Genomic DNA, 27,060 nt, shown 5'->3' with positions numbered 1-27,060 from the left:
AAATTGCATAAATTCCTTGGTTTGAACTAATATGAGTGTGCGTACACCATTACAGAATTGTTATTTTGAGCTGAACCAGCACTCTAATGATAAAAAAGCAAGTAAATAAATTAATAAAATAAGTTGACGCACAGGTTTGTAAGCATCGTGATATGGCTATTTGTGTTGTATACAGTTAAATTAATTTAATATTTTATAAAATGTAATTGCGCAGTGCATTTTACAGTTATTTTAATTAATCTCTGCATACATTTTTGTAGGGTTGCACGGTTTACCGGTACAATGGTAGTATCGCAATACTATGGCTCAAGTACTGGCAGTGCCATTTTAGTTTGTAAGCGGTAGTATCGTCATTAATGGTTTATCTACAATACACAATGTTGCATGTGGAAAAGTCACTGAAATGCTCACACGGTTGTGCAACAATAGACCATTTTATTTTAATAGTCTGAGGAGCCCTTTAAAGTTGCAAAACTTGTGCCTTGTATGGTAACCTATTGCATGTTTTCAAATGCTTCGGTTCAAACTCACATCTGAATTGGTTCATTTTTGTGTTCCTCTTAATATGATTTAGTTGCTACAACAACTGCAATAATCCCTTAAAAACAAAAAAGCAGACTCAAAGTGAAATTTTTAATTACTTTGGATTGGAACTTGATAAGACTGAAGTAAAAAAGCTCTTTTGTAACAAATTTGATTTGATATCATTTGTATCTTTATTTTAATGTATTATTTGTTGGGCAGTTATCTACAAAATAAACAAAAAGAATTAATACATTTTAGGTGAAGTGATGTGCAAATAATACTTTTTGGCCTTAAGGGAATAATAAATTAAAGTAGGCCTATAATAGCTCTAAAATATAGCATTTCTGACCATTTTCTTTATAATTTGAATTATGAATTGCAGTATCGCAATACTACTTGGTATCGTGATACTTCAGCTGGTATAGGATCGTAAGATTAATTAATGGTATCGCAACAACCCTACATTCTTTTGTACACGACCATTTATGTGCTCAGACGTTAGAAGTGTTCACTTGTCTAAGCCTCCTCCTTTTGTTTGTGTGGCTTTCTGCTGAAGTGGGAGAAATACACACTGTCATGTCATTGCAGTCAGCATTTCGTCCTCCCATTACCATTGTTTCTATACCTCCGGGAAAAGAATAAATATCCAGTGATCTAATGTACACAATGACCTGTCTCTCATTGTGTATATTAGTCTTATTGAGAAGTACCATATAAGGTCTGAAACAGGAAATAAGCTCATGACGAGGAGTATTTTTTAATTAAATTGAGTTATTGCTCTAATTGGCCAAATGGCTTTCCTTGCAATGATTTGTTTGTTACTTGTCAAAACCAATCCTTATTTTCATTTTATATTTCCATATTATCAGTAATGTTCTAATCCATTGTGCAGTACAAGTAAAAAAAAAATAATCCAAAAGCCTGAGCTATAAGCAAATATCTTTAATATGACAGTAATTTAATGCTGTTGTTCATCCTTTATCTTGAAGGTTATACGTTAAAAACCTTTTACAGTTTTAGATTCAACATATGACAGTAATTATTTTGTGCCCTGTGTTTACTAAATATAGTTGAAGTCTGTGCTGCTGACCCGCTTGTTTTCTCTGTCTTTTGTCCTAATTTACAAACTTCTACTACAACCTAAAAGTGTGCAAAAGTACTTTTTTTTGTACAGAACTGGGATTCCCTGGCAAGATGCATAACAATGTCAGCTTTTGATAACTGTTATTGCTATTTTTAATTAATTTATTTTGCAGCCATACTTTAAATACATATTTTGCAATAAACTTAAATTATTGCTTTTACCTAATAACTTAAATAGTTCAGATTTCTTTATACATTTTTTTTTTTGATTCTCAGTGCTTCGGGCATTTGTAATTCATTTACCTTTTTGTGTTTTGGTCTGATTTTTATATACCACTTCAAATCAGTGTTTTAATGTTGTGATGCTTGGCGGTTTGGTTTGTCTTCTGGCGTTTCCGGCGCTGCTAAAACGAACAGGAAAGGTCCAGTTTGCATTATGGTTGTCAAAAGTAGTGACTTTGAAACCATTTGACAATAAAATTTTAAAAACACCCATTTCACACTAAGGGCTGAGACACACCAAGCCATTGTCGGCCATTGGGCTTCTTTGATCTGTCAAGCCTGGTAAAAAAATAGGCTTTTTTTTTTTTTTTAAAAAGCCTGCAAAAGTAGAGACCCTAGTACACAATTACAGAAATATATTTTTCCACCAGTCATAGGTTTTACGCTGATGTATATATTACAATTTTGAATTTAAAACAATTTATTAACCATAATCAAGAAACTATAATCATAAAACTATAATCAAGGAACAAATTATTTCTTTGATAACTGGAAAAGAATATTTGAACCCATCGGTTTACAATTGGTTTACTGATGCTTGTTTTTCTTGTCTTTATTGGTGATAATGGTCAGTAATGTTGGACCATTACTTCCTTTTTAGCATAACGATAGAACAGAAACTAGACAGACAGAAATGTGTGAATTGTGGAAAGGGCTAAGTCTAAAGAAATCTGTATTTTTTAGTAAGTGTACTTTTTTTAGAGCAACCCATGTTCTGTTATCATTAATATTTTAAGAAAATTTATTAGGTAAACTGTCCAAAATATGAACAAAAGCAAGTGATGCATTAAAGTTTGATAAAAAAATCTTAAATGGTTATAAAAACAAGAATAATAAAAAAACATTTAGTTTAAAAATCTTCAATTATATTAATGATATACTGTAGTCCCGGAAACTTTCTACTTCCGTCTGACTTTGCGGTCGGTTTCTTTTGACCGCCCCCTGTTGTTTTAAAGAATATGACAACGGCGAACGGGGCGGGTAAAAAGCCTTGTCCATTTCTTGAGATGCGTACGCAGTCAGCGGGCATGTGCGGTGTGGCGCCAGGGGAAGTATAAATCCAGCTTCACTTAGCGTCCACACATTGCCTCTCCTTGGGTTAACATTGGAGCTCTTTGGCCTGATTCAGCATTGTTATTCCACACTGGTTATTCAGCAACAAATCTGAGTGAAAATACTTAGCAAGTAAACAATTAAAGTCAAGCAGGAACACAAATAGGCCAGCTATAATTTTCCTACATTTATCTAATATTTTAAAACGATATGGATTATTAGAAGGCAGCAACACGGTTTGGTTTTGATTGCCATAGGAGAAATCGTCGTGCCCAACTGAGCCTGATTTCTCTTAGGGTTTTTTTTTCTTCACTTTCGCAAAATGGTGAAGTTTGTTCCTTGTAACTGTTGTCACTGGCTTGCATTGTACAGGACTTGTGGAGCAGCGCATTGATGGATTTGCTTTTCAGTGTTTGGACTCTCAGCAGTGAAAATGACCCACACTGAACTTAACTGAACTTAGGCCCCGTTTACACTAATGCGTTTTAGTTTGAAAACGCATAAGTTTTGCTACGGTTACGCCATCCGTCCACACTACGCCGGAGTTCTCGAGCGCCGAAAACGGAGCTTTTTGAAAATGCTGGAGAGGCCGTTTTCATTCTGAAACGCTGCTGCTCCGTCTCAGTGTGGATGGGGAAAGACGGAGACATCTGAAAACGGAGGCGGGGCTGCAGACATTCGCCTCTCTGATTGGGGCTTTTCCTCAATATTAAGTAGCCTAACACACACAGTTCAGTCCTGAATCTTCTCCGTGTAAGTTTAGACTTCGCAAGTTTGATCAAGGCTGCATCTCTTCTTCTCAGTTTGATATGGAAAACATACCGAGGACACGCGTCAATCTTCACAGGGAACAGTGTAACGTTACTTTATAACTTCATTCACATCACCTTGGCTACGTTGTTTCACTTTCTCAACAATAAAATGTAAACTTGATATAAGGAACTGCCTATTTTTATTTTAATATTAACAACTAAACAGACAGCAAAAATGTTGAGGCGTCGTGCTGCATGAGCGTCATCTTCACTGTGTAGATATTTATAACAAAACGGAGCCGATAACAACTGCCTCCTTTCAATTTCAGTGAAAATACGAAACATACCCTCTCTTTTGCTGAATATCAGTTTTAATAATTGATAATGGCCATTATAAAAGTATAACATACAATATGTTTATACATTATAGGAAATAAAGGCAAGCGATCAGTCAATATACAGAATGTAGGCTACGTGGTTTCATTAATCATTAACTTATCTTTGCGCTCAGCAAAAACACGTTACCTGAGAACAAGTAATAGATTCCAATGCCCAAATGTCAGGGAATATGTCGTTAGATAAAGACAACAAGATAAATGAAATATCACGTTTAATAAATATAGTGAGGTTAGATCCAGCGGGAGATGCTTGATGAGAAGTCCGACTAGCAGAGCTCTCATCTGGGTAGATGGGCTCCAGCGATTGCCAAAGTGTGTTTGTGTGGTCACGTGATGTGCGTTTTCAGCGTTTTGGTGTGGACGGAGAGCAGTTCAGAAACGCTGGGTAAAACGCGAGTGTGGACGCGGATCGTTTTCATTCTAAAACGCCGTTTTAAAACTAAAACGCACTAGTGTAAACGGGGCCTTAAACTCTGAAAACTGGACTGACACAGTTTCAACTTACTATAATCTTCTATGTTAAGCTGCTTTGACACAATCTACATTGTGAAGGGGCTATAGAAATAAAGATGAATTGAATTGACTGTGCTTGGTGTTTGGCATCAGCTTGGTGTGTACCTGCCCTATCAGTCGAGCTGCTCTTCATCACTGTTCTCCTAGCACAAACAAATATATACATTGCAGCTGTTTGTATATCGTCTGTATACTTTTGACAACCTTAGTTTGCAAGCATCCTCACTTCATATTCCAACTGGAAATCGAAGACCATTATGCCCGGGACACTCTAAGGCGACGCTAAACATCTATTCCTGACCATAACCAACTTGCATTAGCTGCGTCTGGTCCCATGTGGACCAATAAACACAGCAAATGAACTGCAGCCGACTGAAAGGAGTGCATACATTATGCGCCTACATGAGAGGATGTATCTTGCCACAACTGTTGATGCAAATGTTTGTTTTCTCATTCCACAAAGAGAAACCGGAGCATGAAAGGACCGAAGTGTAAACAAATCGGTGTTAAGACCATTGTCACAGTAATTGTCACTGTTCACGGAGGGATTCACGGGTGCAAATATGTCCGATAATCTAAGAATCCATATCGTTTGCAAATATTTGAGGAATGCAGTAAAATTACAGCTAACAGCAACAATTTTGTGTTCCCTCCTGACTTGAATTGTTTACTTGATACGTCACTTTAGTTTTTGTACTCTCACTCCAATTCTACGCTGAATTACCAATTAGATTGCTCTTTTAGCCGGCGGCCAAGCAGCAACCGTTAGTGCTGAAGCACAGTGGTCGTCCTGGAAAAAGTGAAAAGCAGCATATACAGTCTAAAAAAAGACCACGTAATGGTGCGTCCCAGAGAGAATGGTAAGACTGGGAGCAGGGGAGTGTCAGTGGGTTGTGGTACAGATGTTGTTTTTGGGTTAAGCTGGACAGCATCTGGCACACTGCCCCACTGCAATGCATGGTTCATCCAGAGCGAAAACCACAGCACTGAACCAACCCGCCCCCTCTAGATCAAATTCGCATCTGGGGGATTACATCTTTACGTCTCATACTGCCCCAGTAGGGAAGGATGGCCAGTTTAATAGAAAAGACTAAAGCTTCTGGATGTAATGTAGAGCATACAAATGATTTATCTATGTGTGGTTTGCATTCGGTGCTTTACATAAATTCTGGTATCGAGCTGCTATGGATGGTCAAAGTTCAGAGATGAATAAAGGCATATTTGAATGGATCTTGCTGGTATGAAATTTGAATATTAATCTTTTTCTTGTGGTGCATGGGTCATGGCGCCTAAAAGTAGTAAATAATGATAATGTGTATCAGAAACTAAAGCAGACTAATATTTCCAGAGATATTTAAATCATGTGCAAGTTCAATAGGCAGGAAATAGTCCACTTGTTAATAGTGAGGATTGGTATTAAACTAAAGTATGACCAAATTGCATTGCCTCAATCAAAGTGCATTTTAATATCAAACATTACACATTAGAGCATTAGAACTATAGCAATGGTGTTGCCATTATTGACTTGAATTCACCTAACTAAGGACAATAGATGTTTCAAAATGATTAGCTTGTGGTACAAGTTTTATTTTTTTACATTTAGGCTAAATCCTAATTCTACCCCTTAGCCCTTGCCTTTAACCCTGCCCCTTGTATTGCATGTTCAAGTGAAGGGGTAGGGGTGTTCCAATTCTCTTTATCTTGAAGGTGTAGGGTTAAGGGGAAGGGCTACATAGCCCTTGAAAGAGAGACTTGTCAGGACCAAACTCAAAACCAAGGGGTTAAAAAATTTCCCAGAATACAACAGCCACAGTGGCTGCATAGCTGCACCCGGAAGACAGGAGATGCACAAATTTGTATTTTTTTTGTCATTATTAATTTTTTTTTTACAACAAACAAGCACATGTTTTAATACATGCATAACCTTGTTCATGTTTTACCATCATGCTTAAAAAAAAAAAACCCGCTAAATTTCGCTATCTATAATCCATAATCATAACTCCTGTATAGCAGTCACACTACATTCGGACACTCAATGAATACAACTGGAATACCCTATCAGAAATGTCTAGCAGCTGAGAATGACCTTTGTCCGGTATAATGTTAATGTTGTTTTCGTGTGTTTATATAGATGAATATTGTGTAAATGCGCAGTACAGTTACGATCTTATTGCCACATTAGATTGTTTTGATAACATAATAAATACACCACGGTCAATTTTAGCATACCCAATTCACTTGTACCACATGTCTTTTTTTGACTTGTGGGGGAAACCGGAGCACCCAGAGGAAACCCACATAAACAAGGGGAGAACATGCAAACTCCACACAAGAAATGCCAACTGACTCAGCCGAGGCTTAAACCAGCGAACTTCTTGCTGAGGCAAACATGCTACCAACTGTGCCACCGCATCACATTTTAAAAACTTTAGTTGGTAGTGTGTGAGTGAGTGTGTGTGTGTATATATATATATATATATATATATATATATATATATATATATATATATATATATATATTAGTGCTGTCAATCGATTAAAAAAAATAACTGATTAATCGCACCTTTTTAAAAAAATTAATCGCGATTAATCGCATTTAAAATACTGAAACTTGTAATTTTGGCTATTTAAATGTAAAATTAATGTAAACGCAAGACAAAAAATATTAAATTAAATTCAAAATATAATTGTTTATTAGAATTAAAATTCAAAATATAATTGTTTAATAGAATTTTTGTTTAACTTGTAACACAGATTTCTTCATGTAAACAACATACCCACAATAAACCATCAAGATCCTGCTTGACAGCCATATTTATTACAGAAATTAAAACACAGGCATGTTAATGACATTTAAATTTCAAAACAATCAAAGCCAATAAAGAAAACATTGATTTCCATGTTGGATTCTAAGTGGACTGCAAAAAAATGCCAAAAATACAGGAATTGCAGATTTGGAAATGGAAAATTATAATAATAAACTATAGAATACAAACTGTTGCACTCATTGTAAAGTTTTATTGCTGTGAGTTGAGAACATTAGTTATAGAGTAGAAACAATATTGCTTAATACTTCTTTACATTCATCCAGTTGCTAAGACTAGGAGTATCCCGCAAGTGCATAGAGACTCCCAAATGCCCGCAAATGAATGATAATTTCTCGCAAGCCGGTCGTTAAATAAATTGCACACCCCTCTCGCCCCTACTCAGATACGTCGCTCACTCCACCCCTGACACCCCTCAACGGGCCTGACACAGACACACATACAACGCGCTGCAGACGTTTTGGCCCCAACGGCCTTCCATACTGGAGCGACTCCCCTCAGATTCAACACGCATGATCGCGTTCATCAAATTTGCTTAAACTAAGCATCCTAAAGTATTACTGTATTTCACAAGGATTCTGACACAACAACGCGAAGCATACGCTTTCATTGCGTTTAATGAGGAAACACGCTAAACTTGGAGGGCTCATGCTGCAGAGTAATGCTCTGTCTTTGACAGCTCGCGACTTCACCAGAGACTTTCTGAGTACATTCACATAAGACACCAATACTTCGATTTTAATATGATTAAGATAATACTCTTATTAAAATTCTACCGTGTAGCCTAAGCAGTGATTTTATTACCTTAAAGGAACACCGAGTGACGAAATGCGGAGGATTTTCTTTCTGTTCGCCATGCGGTATCAACTTACAACAGAAGTCGAAAGTTAAAAATGAAACACCCGAAATTGCATGAAACTTTGGAGAGCCTGGTGATGCGACTAATTGTTTTATACTGGAACTTGCCTTCAAAAAGTGCTTCCTTGGTCTTATCCACATTTATTGCATGTTGAACACACGTCCACCACAACAGGAAATTAAAAAAAACCTGCAACTGCGTTAATTGCGTTAATTTTTTTTTACGCGTTAATTATTTAAAATTAATCGCATACGTTAACGCACTAATTTTGACAGCGCTAATATATATATATATATATATATATATATATATATATATATATATATATATGTATATATGTATATATGTATATATGTATGTATATATATATATATATATAGTTTGTTGGTTTACTGTTCAAATACTTACAATACCAGATATACTCTTGCTTAAGATACCATATTTTCATACTGAGTTAGGTTGATCTGTATTTTCTAAGTATGCTCCAAATCAACGGATTGAGCTTCAATCTGTACCATCTATTGCTGTATTTATAAATATTTTAAAGTCTCTTGGGTAGAAGAGATATTCTATCTTAATGCCACTTTTCTGGTTAAATAAGTAAATACATTTTTAAATTTTAAAATTGTAATTCGCAAAACTGCATAGATAAAGCTGTTTTTTTAAATACCCATGTTTGTGTGGACAGGGCCTAAAAAACATGGAAAAACTCTTAAAACCAGATGTATCACCAATGAAAGGCCCAAAAATAATCTAATTTAGAGCATCTTTTGAAAATTTGTCCATTCATTATTGCCCTATTTCAGGCTTTGTTGGCAACATTGTAAATCGTGTTGAAAACAGCCATTCATTTGTGGATGGCCATCGCTATATCGGTCTTTATGGCAAGCATGGGTACTTGATGAATTGTCCCCTGTGTAGAGTTTCATTTACATATGAGAGCCCCCTGTAAAGTGCATGTCATTGTGCTCAATGAGACTGGAGAGTGCATGAATGAATCTGAATGAGGGGTCTCACTCCTACAGTGGCTCACCTCTGACATCCGCGTATATTACACTGCTGCTGCGTCCACCCCCTACGGCCTTCTCACACATTTGTCTGGGAAGTGTTTCAATTCTTCCTCTGGAAGTGTTTCTCAACATTTGAAAGCATGAATTGGCAGGTTGGTTTGTGCTATTGATCCAAGTCCTGTGAGTGAATACCAAAATGGTGTAACTTTGTTTGAAGTTTGTTTCGAGAAACATTCTGACCTGAAAACCATTTGCTCAGCTAGACTACAAATAAGGCTCTATGGTTTTGCAGTGCAGTTTTTCTGTAGCAACTAAAAATAGTATTTTGGAACGGAGATAAAAGGTTTCATTATGTTTACATAAAAAAGCAATTACTGTAGCATTTCAATAGGATATTATGACACTGAGTCAAACTCTTTCCATGAACAGCTCAGATTTTCTGTAGGTTACTGTGAGCACACCATTCTGAAAGACTGCCAGAGACAAGTTTTGAAAACACCTGTCAAGTCTTTTTGGAAAAATCCAAAGATGTTTGCATTAGTGAGGTGGAATGGCTATTTTGGGCGGTAAACCACAAAGTGCATGCTGACTCGTGAGATGTGTAAAACATGCTGTGTTTTGTAGAAAGTCTTTCTCCATGTGTCTGCTGTCAGAAACAAATGAGTTGGCAGGTGCATGGAAGCTTCCAGACTGCATGGCTCCAGAGACTGAAACCTGATGTAAACTTAGAGAATAATCAATAAACTCAGACATTGACAGTGTGCACTATACTCCTCTTGCAAAGCTTTATAGATGCAACTACATTCGTTTAATTTTAGCTGCCTTTATGAAGTCAAATATATGCAGGGCTCTGGACTAATTTTTTCCACTAGTTGTACTGGTGTGCCTAACTTTTCTCTTTGGTGCACCAGCACAAAAATTAGGTGCATACAAATTTTTGACCATATCACATTTAACACTGCAGTTTTACAAATCGCTATTAGTCATGGGGCGATATCCGGTTTCAATGTTTACTGCAATTTGGAAAAATCAAGGTTGTAAAACCATTACAATTTACTGTTATACCATTCCTAAGGTATATGTAAGGGTTTTTTAATTAGTTTTTTTAATGTGTTGTGTTTTTGAAACTAAAGAAGACAACAGAAGTCAGTGGTTTATTTGAATTATTTAGCCTGACAATTTGTTTACTGTTTTGAAATATTTTAAATGTGTCCTAAAAATAAAATATATTTTGTTCAAATGGGTAAACTGTTTTTTTTTTTACCCAGATATTTAAAAAAAATTATTTTAGAGCAGTAATCACAATACCGTGATACTATGGTATTTTTAATCCAAGGTTATCATACTTTCAAAATGGTACAGGCCTATGCCTAATCACTATCTATTTAGGCAATATTGACTTGATCTGATTAACTAACAATCTGGTCAACATAAAGTTCTTAAGGCACAACTCTACAAGAAAAGTAACTTACTACCAGCCTAATGTGTACGTTTTTTTAAATGTATTTATTTTTTGACTGATTAGCTGGATTCATATTTCTTTAGTCACACAATTGAGAAATTTGGTCGCAAATACAATCAAATTAATCGCACTTTAGAGCCCTAGAATGGGTTAGTATTTTGCATTTATTTGTCATATTCTAACATTATAAATGCCTTCACAGTTACTTTTGAAGGTGGCGCAGTAGGTAGTGCTGTCGCCCCACAGCAAGAAGGTCGCTGGTTCGAGCCTCGGCTGGGTCAGTTGGTGTTTCTGTGTGGAGTTTGCATGTTCTTCCTGCGTTTTGCGTGTGTTTCCTCCGGATGCTCCAGTTTCCCCTGCACTCCAAAAACATGTGATACAGGTGAATTGAGTAAGCTAAATTGTCTGTAGTGTATGAGTGTGAATGGGTGTGTATGGATTTTTTTTCCCAGAGTTGGGTTGCAGCTGGAAGGGCATCCACTGCATAAAACATGTGCTGGATATGTTGGCGGTTAATTTCCAGATGAATGAGTTACTTTTGGTCAATTTAATGCGACCTTGCTGAAAAAAGGTATCCTTGTTGACAACAAACTTTTAAAAGGTTGTATTGTACAGTATGTGAAATTAAGACCATCAACTATTTATTTTCTCAATCAAACACAGTATGTTTCTTGTTATATGTGGCATTTTGGTGGTTTCTGGGATGTATAGTCATGTGGTCTCCAGGAAGATGTTATGTTGTTTTGGTCAGTAGGGATCAGACAGTGATGTTAAGCCTGTTTTAATATTCGGTTTGCCCTGTTGTCACTTGGGCCACATTTACACCAGGAATTAACATACTTTTGTTGATCCGATCACAAGTGGTATTGCTAAGTACAACTGTAAACAGGATTTAATGTTTTGTGTTGTTCAATTGCAGTTACTTTCAGAGGGGGTTGAAAGTGCAAAAAAATAGTCCTGATTTAAAACCAACAGCGTTCAGTGTATTGTTGCAGCGTTCAGTACAGAAATTAAAGCTGCTATTCTCTCTATTGATATCAGTTTGTCTCAAATGTAAATCCTGTAAGCTTTTGTCACAATACTAAAGTGAAAAATCTGAAAAGATCCAAAGAAAGACTGCCCTCTGTAAGAATTTGGAAAAGTGGACAAAAGTACAAATTAAAACACCACTAAATGAGAATGTGTCTTCCTTGTCTTATATCTGATCAACCAAAATGGCTCTTAGTACCAGGTGTAAACATACAAATAGAGTGGCAAAACTATAGATGTTACAAACTGAGGCTGGGTTTGAAGTGAATTTTAACTCTTAAAATGGTGTTTTAGGATGAAAATGCTTCTCATCCAGACTAGCGTTTTACTATGTTTCAAGAATATGTTTCTATCCACAAATCAGTCTAATCCACATGATACGTGGGCTTAATGGGCATGCCCCTATTTTGTTAGCATCTGTACTGCGGCATTTCCCAGAGATGGGTTGCGGCCGGAAGGGCATCTGCTGTGTAAAAACTTGCTGGATAAGTTTGTGGTTCATTCCGCTGTGGTGACCCCAGATTAATAAAGTAACTAAGCCGACAAGAAAAATGAATGAATGAATGTACTGCAGCCGTCTACCAGTTGTGTAATGCACAATAGTCCATAAGATCACTCATAGAGGAATGTGGATAGCCACACTTCCATTTACAAAAGTTTGTATTTCAGTCTCTCTATTCTGGAACGCAACACTAGGATTTCTACACTCAAGTAGGGTCAAGTAGCATTTTCAAAATTCTCAGTTTTTGTGGGTCAAAGATGCTGGAGTAGAGTTGACACCAAGCAGAACGGTAACAGAATTTATGCGTTTTTAAAACCAAAATGCACTATTGTAAATGTCATGTAACATTGCAACCTGGAGTTCTTAGGTTCAGGCTCTTAAGACAATGTATTAAAATAACTGGTAAGACTTGGTAAACTTTACAAAAGACCTTATAGAGGGATATTTTAATGTAACTGTTTTACTGTAACTAATTTAAAGAAATGAAAATAAAATTTTTTAGATGTTAGTATCAGTATTGTTAGTTTTTAAGCTATCTATAAGCTAGTATGCCCCAAAACAGTGACAGAATTCACGTTAAAAGATATAAAACTGATATAAACATGTAAAACATGTAGTTTGTCACTTCCGTCTAAATGAATAAATGGTTTTATTCATGTCACCTTATACTTCAGTTTATCATCAAACCATAACCAATCAGTTGCTCTCTAGTGTCTGACATGCCCCACCCTCTTCAGGATGAATTTTGTTTGCTTTTCACTTAATGCACTTGAGCTCAACCACTCTCATTGGCAGAACAGTAATAAAAAAAACTGTAATAAAATAAAATAAATAAAAAAAGCTCCCATCCTTTCTTCGTGTTTGGTTGAGAAGTTCAGAAGTTTCTATTTTATAGCTCTAACCATTAAGTAGCGTTTTTTGTGAACTGTGCCTTTAAGGCTAGTCCTTCACGCCCTCTATTTCCACGTGCCTGTCAGCGTGCCTTATTCCCGTTTCCAATGAGTGGTACGGTACAGTTCAGTACACTTTTATGGCCGTTTCCACTGTCAAAAGTGGTACCGAACCACACCATACCACTTTTTCGGCACCCTTTCAAAAGGGTACCAAAACACGAGAAAGGGTACCAAAAGGTGGAGCTACACGTGCAGGCTGAACGCTGATTGGTTACAGAGATATGTCAAGGGCTTGTGGACTTAACCAGAATAAAAACAAAGGAACCACCATGTTTTATACACAGTCAAGACATTACATCATAATACTATATGCACATAATAACGAGCCATGGATGACCGGAGCTCAAACAAACCTTGTCGTTGTCTTAATGTACAGCCACAAAGGCAAGAAAAATAAAAAAATCTCCAGTGTCCTGTTGTTGTTTTACGAGGCCGTCTAAAAGTGTGAACGGTTTTTGCTTTCTCCAGGGAGCTCGCAATCGCCTCTGTATTTGATATAACAAACTTCTTGAGCTGATGATAATAACGTGTATGTGATTATTGAAGTGTCTTCAACATCTGATTCTTTCAGAAAAGAATAAAACCTTTTATCAACGCTTACATTTTAAACAAGTGGCAAAAAGAATGGGATGCATTAGAAAACAATAAATTACACGAAATCCAACCTGAAGTTTCACACAGAATTGTGAGACATTTTAAGAATCGATTTGATCAAGTAGTTTTTACCAGATGTCGTATTGGGCATACGAGAATAACACATGGTTTTTTGCTCCAAGGTGAAAACCCTACTCAGTGTTTGTGCTGCAAAACTCCTTTTACTGTAAAACATATTTTACTGGACTGTCCTGCTTTTACTGATTCCAGGAAGACTTTTTATGAAATGAACTCTTTTAAGGACATTTTTGACAAAGTGAAACCAGAAAAGATTTTAGAATTTTTATCATGTATTAACACAAAACATCTTATTTAATTTATGTTTTATTTTGTTTGTTGATTTTTAAATTGTATATTTATTGTTGAAAGATTCCTGCCATGAAGATAGCCTTGGTTGCTGACATGGCACTAAATAAAAAAAATACATACATACATATTCAGAAAAGAATAGGATAAATGCGAGAGTGAAGTGTGAACGAGGAGAAGCCCAACAAAACAACTAAATGTATGCTGTATGTAGTTTTTCTGTCATTAGTAAAATATCAGGGACTGTAAGGGTCTGTGTGTGTTCATATATGTTGCATTTATTTATTTATTGTATATAATTGCAGACATTACAGAGGGCTTTTTCACCCTGTCATTGATCTGCAGTTATAATCAAATTATGTTCATAGAAAAGTTAGTGATGAACATTTAAACATAAGTATGTATGTTTGTAAAGCAGCTGTTTTGTAAGATGTGCTTCTCATATAATTTGTGAATGACTTTACTGTAGACATTTATTCGAGCGAAAATGACGACTGAAACTTTCTGTTGTACACCACAACCACCAAAAGGGTATCCTTGGTAGTAGAAACACAAGCCTGATAAAGGTGACCCGTTCCGTAGTGTACCTCTAAGTGGTAATGGGCCATTAATCTCCTCCCTCGGCTGCTTCAGACAACAGACAAACGTGAAGGAAGAAGATCTCACGTAACGTTTGTAAGAAGTACTACAGTAAAAACTTCACCATTGAGTATTTGATGCATTTGTTGTGGAGTTGCTATGATGAGTCACAAACAATGTCATTATAAAGTTACGCATACATACAGATACACACACGCAGCGCGGACACACACAGACAGATAGCGCGTGCGTTTAGCTTTGCACTCTTTTTGCAACCAAATGTGACAGGATACAGGTTAATATCCACTTCTGTATGGATATTTGTTATGTTAATGTACAAAAAAACCTGATTTAACGTCCAGAAACCAGGATTAATGCATCTTTTTTTTTTTATAATTGTTCTCACGCGCAACTGTGGTGATGAAGTAAATCTGAAGTGAATTGCTGTAATTGATTACAAACATGCACTGTTTTAAAACATTTTAAACTTGTGAAACTCTTGATCTCGTTCGATGATGATTGATGATCCTAGCGAACTGAGCAGATCTTTTAATCCCAGTTGCTTTGCGCATGTCCTGATATGATTATACGCATTACTACTGAGACATGTTAATATGCAGCAGTCAATCAATTCAGTGGGTGGGGAAACCACACTCCTATAGTCCTAAGTCAAGTTGCAGTCGGTCTCAAAACTGCTCCAATTGGTCCACCATTTTTATGTTGTAAAATTGAAAAAAAAAAAAGACTAGGTGTGTTAATTTCACCCCAATATGACAGTATATACACTATGCCTACACATTTGTCTGTCTAAACAGCTTGAAAAATAGACTTTTCAACAGAGGTGCCCTTTTACATGTCATATTAGCAAATCTGTTTGGTAAATCATCCTCGTCTGAACAGCTCTTGGTTGTTTTGTGTCCGTTTTTTTTCATGTTTGTGGCTACACACAGTACTATTTTAGTATTTGTTGTTTGTTGAACGGTCTATAATCATTATAGCTGTGTTTTGTTTTGTGGTCAAATTTGATGGGCTATAATCTGTATGGGGAATACCACAAATGCATCACATTACTGATTTAATGAGAATAAATATATCAAATGGAATTTAATGCAACTGTCTGCCACATTGAATTAAGAACAGATGTATTGTAGATCACTATATTAAGACCATGGCTTTTAACAATCAGATTCTGGAATAATCAGAATAATAAAGTCATTGAGTAATGATGGAGTCAGCTGCTAAACAAAACAAGTTATAAAAAGTTCTCTGATTTTGACTTGGGTCAAAAGCCAATTTTAGCTATTGAAGATATATTCTGTCAGCAAACCATACAAAGTTCAGGATCAAGATAAAAAAAAAAATGTACTTTGCCATTATGTAAAAACCCAGTAATAAGTGTTTACCAATAATAAATGTATAGAATAAATAAGTGTGTGTGTGTGTGTGTGTGTGTATATATATATATATATATATATATATATATATATATATATATATATACAGTGATGGAAAGAGTACTGAAAAATCATACTTAAGTAAAAGTACCATTACTTGCCTACACTCAAAAAATATATATTTTACTTGTTTAAACTACTTATTTATAATGAGCTGAAACAACACAATTCTTGAGATTTTATTGGGACAACTTATTTTTTTTAAGTGTTCAGTTAACCTTTGTGTTGGGACAACATGAATGAATTGTGTGGAACCCTGCATTTTTTACAGTGCAAAAATGTACATTAGTGCAAGTAGAGCAAAAGTATTTGTTGTAAATATAACTCAAAGTATGAGTAAAAGTAGACCTTTCAAAAATAGTGAGTAGTGATTGTTAAACTGTAAAAAGCTGATAGATTTACATGTTATTTGTGGATGTGTGTAAACGTAACATTCTGTAGTGCATTTAGTTATTGCCCAGCAGGCACACAACGTCATAAGATGTTAATATTAGGTTAGATTTAGGTTGTAACTTCAGGTGACCAAAATTCAATGTCTAGCCAGCGTCTAGGGGCAATTTTATTTTGATGTCCAATAATGACGTGAAATGATGTTGATATTTGTTTGATTTTAGGTCGTTAGAAAGTGACATCCAACTTCGAGCCAACATTTTAAACCAACATCATATTGACATCAAATACTGAAAATTTTTGGTCGGGTATGGCAACCAAAATCGATCATCTGATAGACTTCATTGTGATAATGTCCACATAACATCAAGCTGTAACATCATTAGATGTTGATTTTTGGTTGGACGTTTTCTAATCCCCATAGACAAGAAAATAGTAGTGACTGCAGGTTGAAGCAAAGTAGTAAAATACTGCACTAAAAGTTAAGGGAAAGTAAAAGTAAACATTTTTAAATCCACTTAGTAAGTGGAAAAATTACTTAATTACAGTAGTTTGTATATTTGTAATTTGTTACTTTACATCACTGTATATATTTATATACTAATATATTTATACTAATAACAAAGCATTACCTAGCTTATACTTAATAATAACCTTAATGGTGATAAATCAGGTTTGTAATAATTCCTTATTTTGAATAGTATTGTAATATTATAATTTAAAAATGTGTTAGAAATAAAACGATAAATTATTAATATAATTTAAATACAATTAATCAATGTTTTATTATTTAATAATTTTGTAAAAAAAATTTGAATATTTATTGGAGTTATCTCTCAAGTTCTTAATTAAATAACCAAATAAAAGCATATATATTAGAAAAACAACATATGAACATAAATCAGCATAATAAAAACCACTAACAGAAACCATCTTAAAGAATAAAAAAACCTTTAATGGAAATGATGTACACTTTTCACAATATTTTTTTTACAAAATATAATTTACTGGCTATTTAAACTCTACTGCGGTGTTGATGAAATACAGCATACCTTGGACTTTAAGCTCGGAGACTTTTCCCCCTCTTCTCCACCCCCCAAATTTTGGTGAATCCTGGGTAACCCCTCCACCCACTGTCCAGGATTAGAGCTCCAGACCCTGAGCAGATTGCCCTCGATGTTGTCCATCTGCGTTCATAATATTAAACAGCACTGGAAGGATTTCCTCTGGACTCAGTATGCTTCTCAGTTAGTGCACTACGTCTTGTCAAATAAGGTCTATAAAAATGATTGCTTCAAATGTGGTGTGATGCCGCTAGTTGCTGACCCAGTTTCTTGCAGCCACTTTTAAGCTACGATTTGTTGCTCTATTAACCAGTCTTTGTTGGCGATCTGACAGTGGCGTGTGTGAACTAGGGTAGAATTGCACACTGAATCCTGCAATTCTAGTACCTCATTAGCTAACAAAACATGCCGTTTAACATCGCAAATTGCTCGATCCCATGAATAGATATATGTTGTTGAGCAAAATCCAGTATTTATTCGTTTACGATATCCATTACTTAAGTCATAAAGAACCAGATGTCTCTGATCAAAGAAAAAATGAAGTTCACCACATAATCGATGGCTATAGATTATAAAGCAGTGACGTTAGCCTGAGGGCAGAACCTCATGCTGGATCAAGCCCTTCTCAGCAAGACCTCTGTGATTAGTGGCAATATGGCTGTTCTTCAGAAAACTTGACTTAATTCATGTTTCCACAGTTGGCATCCAACTTTGTTATTTGTCAGTCAGTTTGCGGCAACCACAGCCTTCATTTTTTGAGATATTGCTCTTTTTTTCAGGAATCACTTCTCAGTGTGAGTTGTGTGTCAAGGGTGTGTATGGGAAGTGAAGCAAAGTTTCAGGATGAAAACATCTACGTCCATGATGAACGGCTACATTAAATGACGAGAGAGCTCAGTAATGTGATCCTAATGGATAAAACAAAGAGAAGTTGAAAGACCACCCTTAAAGAGTGACAAATGCTGTTGGATTCTGGATCTGTGCTTTTCTTTGAAAATTCTCTCATTTCTTTCTCTTTATTCTGAATGTATTTACAGAGCTCTGAGCTCAGCTTCCATTATGTCATTGTTTGGCTAAGATGGTGAAGTGTTTTGTTCTAGTATAATCCAAAAAGTTGCTGTTTTAATTAATCAGAGACCCAAGCACAGATTTTAATGTTCATTATTAGCCACATAAGACTTCTTTAATCTTTTCTCATTGATCTTTTTAAAACCTGCTCTTGACAAGACGCACGACCTGATTTTCATGATGCTAAGTCTTGTTTGTTTTAATATAAAAGGCTGCTTTATTTCAACCATGTGGCATTCGCAGTTTTACAGCCCTAATCATCCAGTATTGTTTGTGTTTTGTTTTGTTTTTTACTAGTGACACATGGTTTCCTGTCACACTATCAAATGGAGTGCTTTTACGCTTGTGTCTGCAGTGGATAAAGCCAAATATATGTAATGAATATCAAAGAAAAGTCCTCTTTAGCTTTAATCCCCTTTTCTTTGCTTTCAAAATGGGTCAGATCAATGGAAAACAACAGCTTTCTTTATCATGAGGCTTGTTCATGGGAATGTTATCGTTGGCAGAAGCTCTTTTCATAGCCATTGGCACTTTTTCTGTCACCGAACTGCAGGAATTGGCTTTGATTGCCATTGATTTTTAAAGAACTGTTATAGTAAGAATGAAACTGCATATTAGGGCTGCACGATATTGGAAAAATGACATGACTATATTTTGTTTTTTAGCTATATATATAGTGATATGAATACAATTTCACTAAATAGCTTGGAAAGAATTCATTAATTTAGATTGATTGGGTTGATTCTGTATAGGAGTGAATCACACATAAAATAAAATGACCAAAATAAAAGCATAGATTAATACAACAGAACAAATATAAGTGATGTGGACAAAAAAGCATTATATAATAATGTCTAACAATATTAATGTTCAGAAATTGAATAATTATATGTAAAAACCCTGTGTAGCCTTCATTGTAAAAGTAATTCAACAAAATAAATCTTTATTAAAAGATGCAAATGGTACAGCTTCTGGTGCCTGAACAGTGACAGGGCTTAAAAACAGATGCAAATGAGAAACCTTTACCCCATTATGGTTAAACTCTGCAGTGACTTCATAAATATCATGTGTTCTAAACTGTGGCTCCTGGACAAATAGAATCCCAATGCATAAACTCAACATTCCAGATCCTGCGACTATTGTGCAGCTCTAGTCTGACCTGAAGTGATTATACCAATTTCATTACATTTTAAGTGTTTGAAAACCTCTTGCTGACAAACAAGTAATCCCTAATGCTTTGAAGACAATTAAAATGACAATTAATTCAGATTATGGGGCTCCTTAAATCGTCTTTTAATATTTCATTAAATGATTCTTATTTTAAATATGCCTGACAAAAGTTTTGGGTATTTGAGCAATGGTTACGTTAAATGACTTTTTAATAGGTGTCTATTGTAAATCATGACATGATAGTCATTACTGTTTGCTCAGAAATTAAACTGTACTCATTTTAACATGTGAAAAAAACTGTATCACATATTCATAGTTTTAAAGGGATAGTTTACCAATGCTGAAAATTGTTTCGATATTTACTCACCCTTTATTTGTTTCAAAAACATATATTTTGAACAAAGCTGGACACCTGTAAATATTTTTGACTTTTGTTTGTTTTTTCTGCTGTGAATGTGGTATGTTACAGGTTTTCAGAAACTCAAAAAGCTTTGGAAACACTTTAGTGAGTAAATAGTGAATACAATTTCATTTTGGAGTGAACGGTCTTTATAATTTTAGAATTCCTCTTGACATATTTTATATATATATATATATATTTTTTTTTAAGTACCGCTTATTGACAATTTATTTTCATTTCTTTTAGTTTGGTCTAAATAAACCATTAAAGCATGTCTGCAAATTCTCCATTTAAATGTTCTAGTGTTTTATATACCTCTGTTTGCTTTGTTAAAAGACTCATCTTTATCTGAGGAACAAAAGCATCAATAATCATGAATGACATGATGGCAGAAATACAAACACTTGAACTGGCCATTCAGCGACTCACCCGAAGAGAAAATGGGAGGTCATTGTGTTTGTAAGTGGCACAGGGGAGGGGTGAGACTAATCCTATTACATGTGGGTCTTTTCGGAGGGTGAGTCTGGGGTCTGCAGACCTTCTGTGTCACTGTGACAGCAGACCCCACCGAGAGGCAGAGGGTTTGTGCACTGAAATGGACTAAGGATTGGAAAAAATCTCCCAAAAATGTGAAAAAGGTAGGAGAAAGATGGTGATAAATGTGTTTTCAGATTTTTAGTTTAGAAAGTAATCATGGATAATGTTGTGAACTGTTGTAGCATTTTGTTATGATAGTGTTAATAACATGTAAAGTCAAAGCTTTGTTGTAAGCATGTTTTCATTTGCAATATAAAATGAGATGATGCCATATTGCATGCCTTTATGTTTATACACATGGTTTAGCTTGGCCTTTTATAAAATGCTTGTGACTTATTGAGGTTAAACTCTTGAAAAGGGTGGTGGCTTCTGTCCTCTGGTATTAGCTGTCATTTTACTCTTCTAGTGTGGTCCACATGACTTCAGCTGACAGTTGGTAATGCATCCCCCTCTTGTTTATATAACTGCACTAAGTAATCTTCTCGCAGTTTAATCTTTTTTTTTGTCAGTAATGGACATTAATGTAAAGTTGTGATATTTTGTTATACATAAGTGCTCCATAATCTCACAGAAAGAGCTGGATTGCTTTGGAAGCAGTAGAATGATGCTCAAAGAGGCCAAAGGCATGGTGTTATTTTGAGCAAAAGCCTAGAGTAGCAATTTGATTGTGGTCTTTGTCTACAGCATATATTTAAATATGCCAGAAATGCGGTCTGCAAGTCCAAGAGTTTAAACTGCACCTTCACAATATCAACATCTGGCTGCCAGTTTCAACGTTCATCATCAGGTTACATTCCATAGGGTTAAGGTGAATAATAACCGAAAGGAAGTTTGCTTTTCTTTTCTGTCTGCTCACTGTGTGTGCATTGAATAATCTCAACCGCATTGATTCCGCCTCAGCTGAATGTCTGTATAAACAGCCAAACGGCGCATCTATAAAAGGCCCATAGGACTATTATTGGAACCATTTCCAGTTCATGAATTCTGTCAGTCAATGAAAACGGCTGGTATATAGGCAGTTTTCTTTGTTGTCATACTTACGCCAGTTTCTGTTCGTATTGTGGTTGCGTAGCAAATGAGCCATGACTTCAGTGCTTTAACATGAGTTCATGCCTGCAGACTCTCTTTGTAATGGCGTTTCTATTTATTTTCTTTCTGATTAGGTGGATGTCTGTGGCGCCTGAGAATCAGGATAGATCTTGACTCCCAGTGATCTGCTATTTTCCACTTTAATGGTTTTGGAAATCAGATTTGGCGCACACCAAGAAGACCCGCTAATGGCACACGTTCTCTTGTTACCCCTCAACTCGTAAACCTGGCCTACTTCCTCAGTCTCCACACTGTCCTTTTGGATGACATCATGGGCCTCTGTGGTGTAGGAGTATCATCGCTGGATGCCAGCGCTCTGGGCCTGAAGTCTGTGAGGTCATGGTGTCCTTTCAAGAGAAACGTGAAGCCGTTTTAATGCATCTGATTACAGTTGCCACTGGAGGGCCTTGACTCAACATGCGGGGGTGGCCCAGACAGGCCCAGGAGCAGCAGCTAAGATGCCTATCACCCAAGAAAATGCCCTGAGCCATCTCCTCCTGCTGGAGAATTGGCTTAGGGCTCGAGAAGAGGACAGAGATGAGGGTGATGTACTTCGGATGAGCACAGTTTGCAAGCCTGCCATCCGTAAACTTGTGGAATACATCCAGCTAAACTTTACTGAAGTTGAGAGTCCTTTGTACAGCATTAACCCACTTAGAGAGGAAATTGATGCAGAGGTAAAGGCGGTCTGTCTGAACAAGTCTGAGGAAGATGGACCAGAGTTTGGACTCAGCTTTGGAAATATTCCAATATTTGGAGACCCCGAAGGGAAGAAGAAGGGGGTCAGGAGGAGGCGCAGGAAGGGTGATAAAGGCCCTGTGTTGGATGTTGGGTGTATTTGGGTGACTGAAGTGAAAAAGAACAGTCCAGCGGCCCGTTGTGGAGATATTAAGCTGCGGGATGAGCTGCTGTCACTGAACGGACAGCTGATGGTTGGGGTTGACGTCACCGGAGCCAGGTAAGAAATCTGCATTGGTCATATCTGCATTTGTCAAACCTTTTTTTTTTTTTTTTAGTTTTTTTTTTTTTGGTTGATTTTAGTCAAACTTGTTTTAGTTTGAGCTATAAGTTAGTGTCTCTTCAAAAATTGGTTTGTTGGTAAGGTATAAAGTATTTTGTTCAGAATTTTTCAGAATTTTTACCCCAGTCTGTTGATTTGTTCTTTTTTTTTTTTTTTTTTTTTTTTTCGAAAAAGTAAAACATGTGCACTAAATCTGTCCCTCCTTTTTCATTATGTGAAGTTATTTGAGTGTACTTGGACATCTTGTACTTGTACATCCAGGCAGTGACTGTGTTTACATGGACATCAGTAATTAAATTATTTGCCAAATTCTTAACTGCAGTTCGGCACTTTCATTCAGGAACACTTCATGCATGCCCCCCGTGACAAATGAGATATTTGCTTCAAGGAAATGCTGGAAGAGTGTAGTTTTAATGCAATGTTTGATACCTCATGGTGAATTGGGAGAAAAAGAAAACCTTTGCATTTCTCTATAACTTAGATGCACTCGGTAGGTAGCTTCAGAAAGCTGTGTGTGTATAGACTAGCCTGTCACAAAATGTGGCGAAAATACTACACGATGGTAACAGTTTGATAGCGGTGTTTACATGTTTATACTCAGAGAGCCGCATATACAGCGGATCTTTCAGCCCATAATATTGTAGCAATATTAAAGTACTGTAAACTGTAACTAAATATTTTTGACTAAGGTCTGTCTTTAAACATTGATAGAATACTGCTGATGATACGAACTAACTTTGCCATCTGAATAAACAAACAAAGACCATTGATCGCTTACCAAATCTGTAGAGACAGGACAATCAACACCAACTAGAGCCGCGTCTTTTTAAAAAGAAGACGAGCAGCAAATCGGGATTTCATCATTTCCACATGTAAAAAGCTCTCGGGTAAAAAATGTTGTCGCATGCACTGTATTCGATACGTGATTCCAGCTGCGCTCTCATAGCGGGGAAATGAATACAGAACCTTCATTGCAGCAAATTTATAAATGCATTGCTGACTATCTCCAAACCATTCTTCTTCTTCCACACAACAGTAAAAACAGTCTTCGAAGCTATCGTGCACATTAATGAAGTTGCGCCTCATACACAAGAGCACGCTGATTGGTTTGAACCAAGTCTTTCTCATTAATTAATGTTGCACACTCAGAGATGTCATGATATACTCCCAGGTACAGACATCTACTCTCCACGCTGGAATACACGCAAGAATCTAATCACTGTGATGCAGCTTCAAAAATTTGTTTCAAACCGGAAGAACAAATTTGCTCGAAATAACTAAAAAAAAATTTTTTTTTCTTCACTTTTTAGTGTTATATATGTGTTCTAACAGTGTTAGTTAACAGCGACCAACACGCCAAACTGTTTTGAATCAACTAAATTGCAACTGGAGGATGTACTAATTGTAGTTGTTTATTTTTGTTGATTGTTGTGGCTTTCATGAGGAACTAATTTAGTTCCTTCAAAAGGCTCGCATATAACAAAAATGATTTCCCCGTTCTGTGATGCAAATACTGTAGGAACTGTACAAACCTTGAAAATGCAAATCCTTTTAAGTGTGTATGAGTTTGGGCTATGCTTTTATGGCTATGACCAGTATTGGATATATGGTTTTCTGAGTGCACAGAGAGTCATATCACATTATGTAAGTGTTAAACAAAAGCCCCTTTCACACATACAGACCTTTCCGGAAAATTGCCGGCAATTTTCCGGAAAGGTTGTATGTGTGAACAGGTCCTTTTTGAAAATACCGGTAAATTCGTTCTGGCTATTTTTCGGAAAGAGAAGTTGTAACATTACCGGCAATTTGCCGCAATGCTGCGCTGTGTGAACGCAGAAGTAAGATTTCCGTAATAAGCGTGTGCACGTCTAGAACGTGCTGACGTAAGACTTCTGCTTTAGCCAATCACAACAGTCAGACGCATTTACGTCCGCGCGATTTGTGAGAATAAAAGCCTTTGAATATTTTTCCAGACACATTTAGCAGCTAGAAGTTAGTCAGATAACGTTTATATGTTCTTCTTAATGCCAACTGTGTAAATAATCATCGATGAGATGCTTATGATAAGCCGTTGTTTGTTTACCTTCAAGCTTTGCGTGTGCCCATGAAACAGCCTGTGAGCGCCTGCACACGCACATTTTATGAACATCTCGACATGCGAATATGATCCTGTGAAAGTTGTTTACAATATTGATCATCAAAAGAGTTTGTAATTTAGTCAAATGTTTACAAATACAAGCGCAGCCGTTTAAAGCTCATTTGTCGTGAATGATGTCAGAATTTACCGGTATTTTGGAATGGATGTGTGAATGCTCTTTTCCGGAAAAATTCCGTAACGTCCTCGCCTGTGTGAACAGCGCTTTTTTGTATATACCGGTAAAGTCGTTCCGGAAATTTTCCGGATATTTACCGGTATCACTGTGTGAAAGGGGCTATTGTTGTCTTTTGGTCAGCTGTCAAATTTCTATATGTTATGTCAAATGCACACACACACACACAAAAAAAAGTTCTTATAATGTTGTTGGTTATGTGTATGTAAACAAATAGGGAAGAAATAAGAAATATTTTTGATCTGAGAAAAATGAGCAACTCTGACATGGTAACAACATACTATTAATGCAGTTATTTAAATTTGAGAAATTGTGACATGATAAAATAAAATCGAGTAGAACAGAATAGAATAGAGGCATCACGGTGGTGCAGTGGGTAGCTACAGTAGATCGCCTCAAAGCAAAAAGGTCACTGGTTTGAGATTCGGCTGGGTCAGTTGGCATTTCTGTGTGGAGTTTGCATGTTCTCCCCATGTTTGTATAGGTTTACTCCGGGTGCTCTGGTTACCCCCACAGTCCAAAGACATCCGGTGCAGGTGAAATTGAATAAACTAATTTGGCCGTAGTGTATAAGTGTAAATGGTTGTGTATGGATGTTTCCAAGTACTGGGTTGCAGCTGGAAAGGCATCCGCTACGTAAAACATATGCTGGATAAGTTGGCGATTCATTCCACTGTGGCGACCCCAGATTAATAAAGGCACTAACCGAAAAGAAAATGCATGAATGAATGAGAATATAATAGCAAATATAGAATACATTTTTCGGAGTGAACTTTGTCTGCTTTGTAAATTTGCAGATGTTTTTATGCTTAAAAAGCAAAGTTACACACCATTTTAGGTCAAAAAGGATTTAACTGACAAAAAGGTTTGGGAATCTCTGGTTTGAGACATCAGAATTTTCCAACTGATTAGGCACATTTGGGAATGATGTCACTGGTCTGCAAACAGAAGAAGAAAAAGCAGACGGCCAAGTAAAAATAGCCAAGAGAAGTCTCAGTGAGTGAAATGAGTGGAAACCTTTTCAAAAATATCTACATTATACAACTTCAGTCAGTGTGGTTTTAGTGGTTTTTAATGATGGTATATTGTATTGAATTTGTAAAGTGTAGTATTAGTGTTGTCACAATTACTTGTTTCATTGTAAACCACTGTAAATTTTCTGATGGTTTTTATTACTGTTTCTTCATTGATTATCTGATTTTTTGAAATCACTGTAAATTCTGTAACATTGCAATTACCTTCTATGTAAGCGCTTGTTTATAGACTGTTAATAAATATATTTTATTGTGTGTTCCTTGCATTTAAAGTCCCCAAGAAATCCAAACCAACCAGATCCTGTGCAAGCCATTAAGAAAAGAAACGGTTTAGTCTTCTAATCTTTAATTCAAATCTGAAAAAGCACTTTCGTTTTTTTTTTCAGTTAATTTGTCAGATCACAGAATTGGGCATGGCTAACATACTTAACCACGCTGCTCCAAACACGCTGACAACAAACAGAAATGGCGAGCAGGAGGAGACTGTTAGGTTGTAAAAACTCTCCCCAAATCCAAAACAAACCACGCCCACTATTTGCTCATTTAATGTTCAGTTTCTCTAGGAACTGCATCACAATATAAAAAAAAATCATGGCCACAGCTTCCAGTTCATGGGACTTTAAAGTGTGTGGAGTACATTTTTTAGAATACTCTGCTGAAGCTTGAGGTTACAAAATTAAAACACAAGTCAAATAACGATATCAGTCAGAAAAATCAC

General features: G+C 36.2%; 2 protein-coding genes across 8 annotated transcripts in view; both read left to right on the top strand.

The window, feature by feature from the left end:
* epg5 (ectopic P-granules autophagy protein 5 homolog (C. elegans)) overlaps positions 1–14,331 on the top strand; it is a 1,176,376-nt gene extending 1,162,045 nt beyond the window's left edge. The window contains exon 36 of the transcript XR_015490518.1: positions 13,885–14,331. The gene's annotated coding sequence lies outside the window, so the exon portion shown is untranslated. The remainder of the gene's footprint in view (positions 1–13,884) is intronic.
* pdzd2 (PDZ domain containing 2) overlaps positions 1–27,060 on the top strand; it is a 139,005-nt gene that overhangs the window by 1,192 nt on the left and 110,753 nt on the right. For 4 of the 7 annotated variants that reach the window (XR_015491521.1, XR_015491526.1, XM_087253858.1 and 1 more), the window contains exon 2: positions 22,032–22,915. Coding sequence is in view for 3 of the 7 variants with exons in the window: in XM_087253858.1 (XP_087109984.1) it covers positions 22,416–22,915 (500 nt within the window). In the remaining 4 variants the exon portion in view is untranslated. Of the gene's footprint in view, positions 1–20,876; positions 20,970–22,031; positions 22,916–27,060 lie in introns of those variants that run through there. The other 3 variants (XR_015491523.1, XR_015491522.1, XM_087253856.1) reach the window with 1 other exon arrangement.

This window comes from Danio rerio, chromosome 5 (genome assembly GCF_052040795.2).
Source record: "Danio rerio strain M-AB ecotype USA chromosome 5, GRCz13ab, whole genome shotgun sequence".
NCBI classification, from domain to species: Eukaryota; Metazoa; Chordata; class Actinopteri; order Cypriniformes; family Danionidae; genus Danio; species Danio rerio.
Note: the sequence above shows the minus strand (reverse complement) of the source record. Positions and strands in the feature narration are given on the sequence as shown.